Source organism: Lipotes vexillifer, unplaced genomic scaffold (genome assembly GCF_000442215.2).
Source record: "Lipotes vexillifer unplaced genomic scaffold, Lipotes_vexillifer_v1.1 scaffold261, whole genome shotgun sequence".
Taxonomy (NCBI): Eukaryota; Metazoa; Chordata; class Mammalia; order Artiodactyla; family Lipotidae; genus Lipotes; species Lipotes vexillifer.
In genome coordinates, this window is record NW_006778216.1 from 130,033 (window position 1) to 142,006 (window position 11,974).

At 52.1% G+C, this 11,974-nt stretch overlaps 2 protein-coding genes across 3 annotated transcripts in view; both read left to right on the forward strand.

Annotated features, from left to right (window-relative positions):
* BRPF1 (bromodomain and PHD finger containing 1) overlaps positions 1-3,920 on the forward strand; it is a 13,778-nt gene extending 9,858 nt beyond the window's left edge. For both annotated transcript variants that reach the window (XM_007451524.1, XM_007451525.1), the window contains exons 7-13: positions 1-309; positions 631-915; positions 1,414-1,561; positions 2,143-2,279; positions 2,382-2,500; positions 2,850-3,004; positions 3,737-3,920. The exon at positions 1-309 is cut by the window's left edge and continues 11 nt beyond it. In XM_007451524.1, the coding sequence (XP_007451586.1) occupies positions 1-309; positions 631-915; positions 1,414-1,561; positions 2,143-2,279; positions 2,382-2,500; positions 2,850-3,004; positions 3,737-3,920 (1,337 nt within the window). The remainder of the gene's footprint in view (positions 310-630; positions 916-1,413; positions 1,562-2,142; positions 2,280-2,381; positions 2,501-2,849; positions 3,005-3,736) is intronic.
* Positions 3,921-6,768: 2,848 nt separating this feature from the next.
* Positions 6,769-11,974, forward strand: part of OGG1 (8-oxoguanine DNA glycosylase) — an 8,394-nt gene continuing 3,188 nt past the window's right edge. The window contains 5 exon segments of the mRNA XM_007451527.1: positions 6,769-6,905; positions 7,227-7,474; positions 8,048-8,239; positions 11,362-11,601; positions 11,737-11,786. Coding sequence (XP_007451589.1) covers positions 6,769-6,905; positions 7,227-7,474; positions 8,048-8,239; positions 11,362-11,601; positions 11,737-11,786 — 867 coding nt within the window.

Consider the following 11,974-nt stretch of genomic DNA (forward strand, 5'->3'; position numbering starts at 1 on the left):
GGCTGGTCCTGCTGGAGAACCAGAAGCACTTGCCGGTGGAAGAGCAGCTGAAGCTGTTGCTCGAGCGGCTGGATGAGGTGAATGCCAGTAAGCAGAGCGTGGGCCGCTCAAGGCGTGCAAAGATGATCAAGAAAGAGATGACGGCACTGCGGCGCAAGCTTGCCAACCAGCGGGAAACTGGACGGGATGGGCCTGAGCGGCATGGCCCCTCCAGCCGGGGCAGCCTGACACCCCACCCGGCAGCCTGTGACAAGGACGGGCAGACAGACAGTGCCGCCGAGGAGAGCAGCAGCCAGGAGACAAGCAAAGGTCTGAACCCCGCGGCATGGTGGACCCCGAGGCCAGCCAGACTTTGACTCTGCAGCACACACTCAGCGCCTGCCATGCCCCAGGCAGAGGTCCCTCATGCACAGCCAGCTGCACTTTCTCCCTCATTCCCCAGTCAAGGGCCTCTTAGCTGCCTCTCTGGCTATTTGTATAAGAGACAATGTTCCCAGCTCCATGCCCCCCAGATTATCTCCCCTACTCTAGCTGGAGTTATGGTCCTATGTACCCAGGGCCTACCCTGGACGTATGCCCTTCCCACATCAGGCCCCTCACCGACTCTCCTTCTCTCTTTCTCTGCTCCAGGCCTGGGTCCCAACATGTCCTCAACCCCCGCACATGAGGTGGGCAGGAGAACCTCAGTTCTGTTCTCCAAAAAGAACCCGAAGACAGCTGGACCGCCCAAGAGGCCGGGCCGGCCCCCCAAAAACCGGGAGAGCCAGATGACCCCCAGCCACGGAGGCAGTCCTGTGGGGCCCCCCCAGCTCCCCATCATGGGCTCCCTGCGTCAGCGCAAGCGGGGTAGGAGCCCTCGGCCCAGTTCGAGTTCAGACAGCGACAGTGATAAATCCACAGAAGACCCCCCAATGGGTGAGCCTCACCATCACCCAGCCCCGCAGTAGAGTGAGCAAAGCTGCCATCCTTCCCAATATAACTCCCACCTATCCCTTCATTTGCCCATAATATATCAGAGCTAGAAGGGCCCTTAGGAATCCTTTAATTCAATTCCCTCATTTTACAGATGGGGAAACTGAAGCCCAGAGAAGCTGACCCAGCTAGATTCCCATGCAGGGTCTCCCCGTCCTCCATTGTATCACTTCACCTTTTCTCTTCTTATCCTCCTTGGGGAATCTCCTTTAAGCCATTTGTGTCCTAAGGCCAGTAACTGCCAAGGGAAGTGCAAGGGGTGGGGCAGAGCTGTGGCCAACTGTGGTGGACACTGCCCAGAGCTAGCTCTGCTGGCCAAGGTTGGAGGAATTTTCCAGCACAGAAGTGAAAGCCAAGCTCTAAGTCCCTCTTACCCCCAGTAGATCTCTGATCTACATCTTCCTGACTGATTCCTTCCCTTCCCCCCTCCCCCCAACCAAGACTTACCAGCCAACGGCTTCAGCAGTGGAAACCAGCCAGTAAAGAAGAGTTTCTTGGTATATCGTAATGACTGCAGCCTTCCTCGGAGCAGCTCGGACTCTGAGTCCAGCAGCAGTAGCAGCAGCAGCGCTGCCTCAGACCGGACCAGGTACCAGTCCTCGGGATCAAGTCCCACCTCCGGGATGGCTTTCCAGATTTCCCTATGGGGATTGGGGTGGCAGCCATTTTAGCCTAGATTAAGATGGCTCAAACCAAAGGTTCTCTGCAAAATAAATGGAATAGATGAGACTGTCGCCATAATGAAACAGAGGGGCCCACCCTGTGTTAAGCTGATGGTTTAGAACAGAGGGCATAAACTGGTTCCTTGTGGGCTGGATTTGGCCTGCAGACATTTTGTTTGGCCAGCATAGCATTTAAAAAAAAAAAAAAAAAAAAGATTCGGAAGTGCCATATAAAATTCCCAGTTTCTGTAGTCTCTTTAAAAGTCGGACTGGCAGTTCTGGCCACTGTTGACTTAAGACGGGTGCATGCATTCATCACTACTGCTATATCCAGCCCACTTCAGTCAGATCACCCCCAAGTCCCTGAGGGCATTTGAGTTTGAAATTCTTCAAGTAGCCTCTGCTTTCCAAACGTCTTAGACCCTAGGGGCTTAAAGAAGGGAGGATACCCACCATGCCATTCCCCACTCTTCCCCTCCTTTGAGTTGAGCTTTCCTTTTGTCCACAGCACAACGCCTTCAAAACAAGGCCGGGGCAAGCCCTCCTTCTCTCGGGGCACGTTCCCAGAGGATAGCAGTGAAGATACCTCAGGCACTGAGAACGAGGCCTACTCCGTGGGCACTGGCCGCGGCGTGGGCCACAGCAGTAAGTACGCCTGCCCAAAGCCAGGGGTTCTGGGGGCCCAGTGTCAGGGCCTTGCCAGACCCCAGACTGCTGATCCGCCCCCTCTCTCCCATTCCTGTGAAGTGGTAAGGAAGAGTCTGGGCCGGGGAGCTGGCTGGCTGTCGGAGGATGAGGACTCCCCGCTGGATGCTCTGGACCTGGTGTGGGCCAAATGCCGAGGGTATCCATCATACCCAGCTCTGGTAGGCTTCCACTTTTCTTGTCATATCCCTTGTCTTCCAACCCCAGAACACACACTCAAAAGTAGCAGACTTTTCCTACTCTCTGCTGAGCTGCAGAGCACAGGAGTCTTTGGCAGATAGACACTTAGAGGTCCCTGGTTAGTTTCTCCATCTCTCCCTTTTTCTTCCCTTTGCCCCTTGGGCTCTGAAATAGTTCAGCATGGGAGTAAGCCAAGGGTCAGCACTGCAGCCCTAGGCGTGTGATAACCTCTTTCTGTTCCCACTTCAGACGTAGTCTCCAAATTCTTGGATGGGGTAAGCCTTGGGAAGGAGGAGACTGAACTAAACCAAGGTCTTACTACACCCTTAGATCATTGATCCAAAGATGCCCCGGGAAGGTATGTTCCACCATGGGGTTCCCATCCCTGTGCCCCCACTGGAGGTGCTGAAACTTGGGGAACAGATGACCCAGGAAGCCCGAGAGCATCTCTACCTCGTCCTCTTCTTTGACAACAAGCGAACCTGGTAAGGGAGGAGGGGAGCATTTGATGTGACTCATAGCCACAGATGCAACCCTCGGTATCGGGGCAGGTTGCCAGGGAACTCCAGCAACAGACAGCCTGAGCTGTCATAAATCAGTGGGGGAGGGACTTAGATCTTTGAGCAAAAGGGTTGTGTTGACCAAGAGTCTGAGAGACTGAGCGGGCAGCAGCTGACAGACAGCTGTAGCTAGAAATCAAAGGACCGTGAGTGACTGTGACAAGTGTGGGGGTGGCTCCCCACCCTGACTAAGGTGGCTTTTAGACTTACTTTTCCCACCTCTGCCTCCATGGTGACAAGATGGGGATAAAGCAGGCATAATCATTCAGGTTCTGAATCCATGTTCCGTCACACTTACACGTGTGGTCTCTGGTTGTTAATTGTCTTTAGAGGATGGTTAATGTCAGTCAAGTCTGCCTGGAGCCCACTGGACAAGGTACCTATTTCAGAGTAGGTCAAGGCTCCTTTTTGTGCCCATAACTACCCTATGATTACCCCGTTGTGACCAATGACTGGGCTCTTTTCATCACTAGCCTGTGAGCAGTTCCTTGAGAGCAGGGACTGCATCTCTTGGTTTCTTTAATTCCCACCAGAGCCTGGCCCACAGTGGGGCACTCAGGAGGAGTTTTTGAAGGAATGAACAAGTGAGGAAGGCTGGTGCCTGTTGCTCCCCCAGAGATAAGAGATGACTTACTCGATTCTCACCTCGTCCTACAGGCAGTGGCTGCCCAGGACTAAGCTGGTTCCTCTGGGCGTGAACCAGGACCTTGACAAGGAGAAGATGCTGGAGGGCCGGAAATCCAACATCCGCAAGTCAGTACAGATCGCGTACCACAGGGCTCTGCAGCACCGCAGCAAGGTGCAGGGCGAGCAGAGCAGTGAGACCAGCGATAGTGACTGATACTGTCCAGCACAACCCAACCTACAGTGCCCTGCCACCTCTCTCCTCCCCTTTGCTCACTGTCCTGGAGTGGCACCGGCCTCTGCACTGACTCATTCCTGGTCTTGGGGCCAGTCTCAGGGGAAGCTGGGTGGGGGAGGTCCCTCCCGCCCTGAGTGCAGCTGGACTGTACAGAACACTCCAAGGGCCCATGGGGGCTCTGCGCAGTGAGAGGGGAGGTTCCACAGGCCAGAAAGCTCCAGAGACCTCACAGCATTGTAGCGCAAGTTGGTGGGCCAAGGTTAGGACGCTGCGTAAAACAGGCCATCCAACCACCTCTGCCTGCTCATGCCAGGAGAACCCCTAACTGCCTAGTGGCCTGAGGCCCCTGAGGTGGTGAGGTGAGCTGGCATCTGCACAGCCTAGCAGTGAGATTGATGTCTGTCCAGCCCGGAAGAGGGGCACTAGGTGACCCCCCTCCCCTGCTGTTGTAAATACTGTAAATAGTGGAGAATTTAAATTATTCTCATTTGTAACTGCGTTTCCGGGTCGCGCCAGAGTCATTTGGTACTAAAAAAAAGACTGGGGCCTGTCCCCACTTCCCTTCTTCCCATAGATTCCCCCACCTTTCAAACTGGTTTGTATTTATTTCAAAGGAAGAAAATATATTGATTCTTAGAAAATAAATGGTCTGTTTGGAATTCTTGGTTCTTGCCTTCTGCCAGGGCAAAAGTGAGGCTGTGTTCCTCGGGGATGGTAAGTAATTGGGCCCAAGTGGTTGCTGGCTGCTGTGCCTGCTGCATTTGTAAGACAACAGCAAAGATAATATTGGGTTGGCCGAAAAGTTCATTCGTGTTTTTCTGTAACATCTTACGGAAAAACCCAAACGAACTTTTTGGCTAACCCAGTATGACAGCTCCCATTCCCCATGTCCCTCACTGAGTGGTAGACCCTGTGCTGAAGCACCTTTAGATACACAGTTTTGTATAATCCTTGCAATAACTACGGGGAAAGTTAATGACAGGGTAGTTATCTCCACAAAGACACCAAGGTTTAGACAAATTAAGTAACTTGCCAAAGTTCCCACAACTAGGAAGTCGCAGAGCTAGCATGTGAACAAGAGCCTGCCTCCAAAGCCGGCTCTTCAACCAGTAATGCCGAAAGGCTGGAAGGGAAGGGTCTAGTGGCCATTCCTTCGTGAACTGCAGATGCTTCGAGTCCTTTGCCAGTTAGATGGTCCAGGTACTGCTTCAGAGTCACTATAGCTGTGTGTGACCCTTCGTCCCCTGTTTAGCTGGGGCCTGAGCAGGGATGCAGAGGGACTCTTCATTCCCCACCTTGACACCTTCTCTTCCAATTTAAGCATTTACTGGAGGAATGCCCTCTAAGCACTAGGCACCTGTGGGCTGTCGTGCCTGCAGAGGAGACGGGCACAGGAAGCAGCTGCCCCAGGGCCTGGTAACTCCTGAAGCCCAGAACCGAGACACTGCCAGGCTCACAGCCCCCGCTGCTAGGAACTGTGGCAAGAGGGACACAGAAATAAATCAGCTGCCTGTCTGTCCCTTAAGGAATCTGAAGGCTAATGGCTCAGGTACAGTAACCAAGAATCACCGCCCAGAGGCCGTTCTTGTGTCCCTGCTTTTTGTGCCGTTCTCCAGAAGGTAAGAAGTTACATGATCCAGCTCTCCTGGGCCAGGTAGCCGACCCTGACACCGGGGCTGCCCGGGGGGCCACACACTTGGTGGTCCTGTGGCCTCTCTGGGCTGCTGGGCGCAGTCCCCGAGGAAGGCCTACCCAGGCCCCGTTGGGCAGGGCCGAGGGAGTGCTGTGGAGGAAGGCCCTAGGCAGAGGGAGCAGCTGTGGCGGCCAGCGGGCGGCGCCCGGCGGGACAGTCCGAGGAGGCAGGCCTCTGACGAGGAAGTCTGTGAGGAGGCCTAAGCCTACAGCGTCAAGGCTCAGGGACAAGCCCTTAGGAGGGTAGCGGCTCAGCGGGTGAGCGCGAAGGCAGAATCCTCGGGAGCCAGACGCCGTGGAGACACCTCAGGGGCTCGGCGGGCCCGGAGCTGCGTTCCGGCGCGATTCTCAGTGAGGGGGTGGTTCAGGGGAGGCCGACTGAGGAGGGCGACGATCAGCCCGGAGAGGCTCGGTAAGAAAGGCTAAGGACGACGAGGGATAGGACTTGGTTCTGTGGGCGGGCAGACCCTGAGGAATCCCAGGGCTCTGAGAAGATCAGGCAGTGAGGACTGGGGCCTGAGGTCAAACAGTGCGCCCGGACCCTGGAGAGCGGGGATGGGACACACCGGCGTGCCGAGTGCAGCAGCCGAGCCCACGGAGGAAAGCCCAAAGGCGGGCAGCTAGCCCAGCGCGCGCCAACCGCTGCGGCGCCACGGAGAGGCCCGCCCACCCGCCGCCAGATTCTTGTTGGCGACTCTTAACTCTCCGTGGATTGGCTACCTCTGGATCCAATTAGCCGGGCTTGAACCGTACTTCCGGTGAGAGAGGGCGCACCCCGGAGAAAGCCGAAGAGAGCACTTCCGCGCGCTTCCCAAAGTCGCGGCAGCTCTTTGGGTCAGTGGGGACAGTGGTGCGCGCCCGGAGGCTGTGGAGGGCGGGGGAGGATACGTAAGGAGGAAGGACGGGAGTGTCGGGACAGAGTGGGAGGGACGGAGCGTTGGGGGACCGCAAGGAGTGGGGCCTGTGGGGAGTGGAGAAATTAAATAAAACTGGGCGGGCCTTAAATAAGCAAATTAAGAGGCTAGGATTCGGTGCGCGAGGCCTAGAGGGGCGTGACCTTTGGGGCGGGGTCTCGGCGGAGCGTAGAGCTGCTTTGAGTGGGCGAGGGCATCATGGGGCGGAGCCTGACGTGGAAATGTTAGCCCGCTCCCTTTTGCAGCGTAGCATGAGACATCGCACTCTAGCCTCCGTCCCGGCCCTGTGGGCCTCCATCCCCTGTCCACGCTCTGAGCTCCGCCTGGACCTGGTTCTGGCTTCTGGACAGTCATTCCGGTGAGTGACCCTGGCTCCTGGCTCCTCGGCACAGCAGATCCTGGGCTGCATTGGGGGTGATGGAAGAAACTTCAGAGTACAAGAGAGGAGACTGAGGCACGGGTGGTGACCCTGTTACATGCTTTATAAAGTGGAGGTGAGGTAATAAGCCTGCGCAGTGTTGTTGCGAGGATTACATGATATAATTGATGTAAAAGAAAGCACTTTTACTTTGCAATTTGTGAGTCAGTTTTGTATATGGCGCAGTTATAAGATGGGAGGGCCCCAAAGGGTGCAGGAAGGGAAACTGAGTGCTAGGGCTGCCCTGTGCCTGGGAGTCAGGTGGAGGGAGCAAAGCCCTGCGCACTGGAGTGGCGTGCTGGCCGACCAGGTATGGACTCTGACCCAGACTGAGGAGCATCTTTACTGCACTGTGTACCGAGGGGATAAGGGCCGGGTTGGCAAGCCCACACTGGAAGAGCTAAAGGCCGTGCGACAGTACTTCCGGCTGGATGTCAGCCTTGCTCAGCTGTATCACCATTGGAGTTCTGTGGACCCCCACTTTCAAGAGGTGGCTCAGAAATTCCAAGGTGAGTACAGAGCCTGAGGCAGGGGTTGGGGTGCTTGTGATTTGGTTAAGTTACTCAGTTTCACCATCTGTAAAATAGGGATGATATCCACCTCATAGGATTTTATGAGGATTAAAGAAGCTAAGACATGTAAAGTGCTTAAAATAGTGCCTGACACATAGTAATTATTACTACTGTTATTATTGTCCTGCTGACCACGATAGTGGAGTGACAAGGATATTGAGCCAAATCCTGCCTGTGTGATCTGGGGCTGGTGACATCATTCATTCTGTAAATGTTCACAGAGCATCAGCCATGCGACTGGGGATACCACAGTGAACAAAACAGAAACAAATCCCCATCCTCATAGTGCTTACATTGTGGCTTCTTCATCTGTGGAATGGGATGATAACCCAGACACTATGAGGAATGAGATGCTATGAGGAATGAGAGCTCTGGTGTTCCTTTCTCTAACAGTGCTGTCCCTCATTCCCCTGGGATAACCCGGAGCCTTGGTACCTAGAATCTGAGGGTGAGAAGAGGGCACTCCCAATAGCAGGTGATTTCTGGTCCCCCTGCCTTTATGGTCCCCAGGTGTGCGACTCCTGCAACAGGACCCCATCGAGTGCCTCTTCTCCTTCATCTGTTCCTCCAACAACAACATTGCCCGCATCACTGGCATGGTGGAGCGGCTCTGCCAGACCTTCGGACCTCGGCTCCTCCAGCTTGATGATGTCACCTACCATGGCTTCCCCAGCTTGCAGGCCCTGGCTGGTGAGTAGGTGGGTCCTTGCCTCTGCGCCTTCCAGCAGCTTTCAGGGTCTGTTCAGTTCTCCCCTGGTGCCCTTCTCCCATCTCAAAGCTTCCTGCCTTTCTAAATACTGCCCTCATCCAGAATACTGCCCTGCCTGGTCTGATCAGCCCCAGTTACACCACATCTTCCTTATCTGTCCCTGAAACGTCAGCACCTCACTGGTCTGGGCTTTTTGCCCCATGGGTTCAATGGCTCATCAGAAGACATCTGTATACAGTGTACAGTAATTTGGGCTTAAGAGCGTGCGTTCTAGAGACAGCCTGCCTGGGTCAGAATCTCAACTCTGGCATGTGACTTCTACACATATGACCTTGAGCACATTATTTAGCCTCTGTGTGCCTCAGTTTTTTAATCCATTGAATGGGATAAGAATAGCACCTACCAGGCTTCCCTGGTGGCGCAGTGGTTGAGAGTCCGCCTGCCGATGCAGGGGACACGGGTTCGTGCCCCGGTCCGGGAGGATCCCACATGCCGCAGAACGGCTGGGCCCGTGAGCCGTGGCCGCTGAGCCTGTGCGTCCGGAGCCTGTGCTCCGCAACGGAAGAGGCCATGGTATTTTTAGGATTTAGTAAGTTCATACAATGAAAATTAGGGAAGCAGTGGTATACTTTACTCAATACAGATGCAAAGTGGAAAAGATTGAGATATGCAGTAGCTTAGCTGTTACACAGCATAGCTTAACATCAGCTTTTGTGTCTTCTTACTACTTGCAAATTTTGAAAATGCAAAAATGTATTATATATACTTTTATTTCAGTAATTTATATAGTCTTCTCATTATTGTTGAAGATATGCAGAAATGTCCTTGACAACAGAGAGGAATTAGAAAGACAACAGTGCATCTGGTAAGAAAGGGTACAGAATGACCTATGACATCTATACATCTTTGTCGTAAAAAAAGACAAGGTCACAGCAGTGAAAATCAAATGAAACCACAAATGGAATTCTCTTAGTAAAACATAGATTTTGCAGATAGTATTCATTATCCACAGCATTTAATGATAGGGAACAAGCAACATTTAGGAAAGATAAGTAATAGAATGCTCTGATAAAAAATGGAACACACACACACACAATAAAAAGTTTAAAATATTTAAGTATCGCTTAAAAGGTTAGATATAAAGGATCAGGAATGTGAGCCACAGATTTAGGCTTGGTTCACCAATTTACTGCTTGACTTGAGTCAAACAATTTCACAGATTAATTTAACTTTTTGGGAAAATAAGCTGGCAAGATGGAATAATATGGGTACTTTGAGGCCCACAAATATAAATGATTTTGTGATGAAATTTAGGCTGATGGTAAAAAAAAAAATCTGATATGAGGAAAGCTGATAATCATAAATGGAACTGAAACATGACCTGTTGGAGGAAGAGGGATACTAAATATCAACATTTAATAAGCAAGAGTCATTTCTGGGGATCACAAAATATGTTACATGAATTTTAATGTATTAATTAACATTATTCAGGTATAAAAATAGTATGATTGCTGACCATTTAAAATGCATTTTGTGTAAAAGAAATGCAGCTCTATTAAGGATTAGGGATTTTCCATTCAGTCACTGAAAAAAATGTATGAAAAATATACAAAAAATTCAAAGGTAACTGTTTCTAGAACTATTTAGGATAACATTAACTTATTTTTTGGAAGCTTGTAATCAATTAATATTTATAAAGTAGATATAAGTAGCCCTGGACTTTCTATATGTGAGTTATTTATAACTTACTTCTACCTCTACCAACCCTTCCCCAATAACTTCCTGGCACCGAGGATAAATATCTTTACATTATTTCCTTACCATGATATTATCACCTTAAGTGTATGCACAAAACAAATTAATTTTTATCCCTGGATTAGCTAAGCTATATATAATATTTCTTGAATTGCCTAATATTTTCATTTAGGGAAGGTGTAGCATTATTCCTTTCAATGGATAATTGAGAATGTACTACCTGGATCAAACATTTAAAAGTTCAAGACACGGGGCTTCCCTGGTGGCGCAGTGGTTAAGAATCCGCCTGCCAATACAGGAGACACAGGTTCGGGCCCTGGTCCGGGAGGATCCGACATGCTATGGAGCAACTAAGCCCGGGGGCCGCAGCTGCTGAGCCTGCACTCTGGAGCCCACGAGTCACAACCGCTGAGCCCGCGTGCCACAATTACTGAAGCCCATGCACCTAGAGCCCGTGCTCCACAGCAAGAGAAGCCACACCAATAAGCCTGCGCGCCACAACGAGGAGGGGCCCCCACTCACCGCAACTAGAGAAAAGCCCGCGTGAAGCAATGAAGACCCAGTGCAGCCAAAAATAAATTAAATAAATAAATAAATAAAATTTATTAAAAAAAAAAAAAACAAGAACCTGACACACATAAGACGTTCACCCAGTAGCACTCTCATCACAGCTGTTTTTTATTTATTTATTTATTTATTTATTTATTTATATATATATTTTTGCAGTACGTGGGCCTCTCACTGTTGTGGCCTCTCCCGCTGCGGAGCACAGGCTCCAGACGCGCAGGCTCAGCGGCCATGGCTCACGGGTCCAGCCACTCCGTGGCGTGTGGGGTCCTCCCGGACCGGGGCACGAACCCGTGTCCCCTGCATCGGCAGGCGGACTCTCAACCACTGCGCCACCAGGGAAGCCCTATATTTTTTTTAAAAGAATTTCTTAATACCAGGAGCTATTTCTTTTTTTTAAAATTTATTTATTTATTTATTTTTGGCTGCATTGGGTCTTTGTTGCTGCACGCAGTCTTTCTCTAGTTGAGGTGAGCAGGGGCTACTCTTCATTGCAATATGCGGGCTTCTCATTGCAGTGACTTCTCATTGCGGAGCACAGGCTGTAGGTGCACGGGCTCAGTAGTTGTGGCTCATGGGCTCAGTAGTTGTGGCTCGTGGGCTCTAGAGCGCAGGCTCAGTAGCTGTGGCGCATGGGCTTAGTTGCTCCGCGGCATGTGGGATCTTCCTGGACCAGGGCTTGAACCCATGTGCCCTGCATTGGCAGGCGGATTCTTAACTACTGTGCCACCAGGGAAGTCCACACAGCTGTTTTTTAAATTATTAATAGAATGTACAATCATAGTAACCTCAGAGTGGAGAAGGAGGCAGCTGGCTTTGGGGCTAGAAGCAGGTTGCTGGCTGGACCCTGCCATTCCTCCTCTGTGGCTCACTCTGTGTCTGTCAAAGGTGGCCGACTGCATCTGCTTGATGGCCCTAGACAAGCCCCAGGCTGTGCCCGTGGACGTCCATGTGTGGCAGATCGCTCAATGTGACTACAGCTGGCACCCCACCACCGCCAAGGGTCCGAGCCCCCAGGCCAACAAGGAACTGGGTAAGGAGAGAGTGGGATGTCGGGGCTGGCAGTGGGCTGAGGTGGTGGAAATTTCCCACACCTCCCCCTACACCCCACCCTTGTGGATAGGGAGCAGGAGGGCCAATCAATGTCGCCTCACCACTTCTGGTTTAGGAAGCTTTTTCCGGAGCCTGTGGGGACCTTATGCTGGCTGGGCCCAAGCAGTGAGTGTACCTAGCCTTCACGTCCTCCTCCAGTCCAGACCCCATAGGACTTCGCCCCAAGCCCTGACCCACTTTCTTCTACCCCGCCACTGCCCCAGGTGACCCTAGAGGACTCTCCACCCACCCCAGCCCTGACTCCAGTGGACTCTCCTTGCCCCAGCCCTGCCCGCCACGAACCCTTCCGGCTC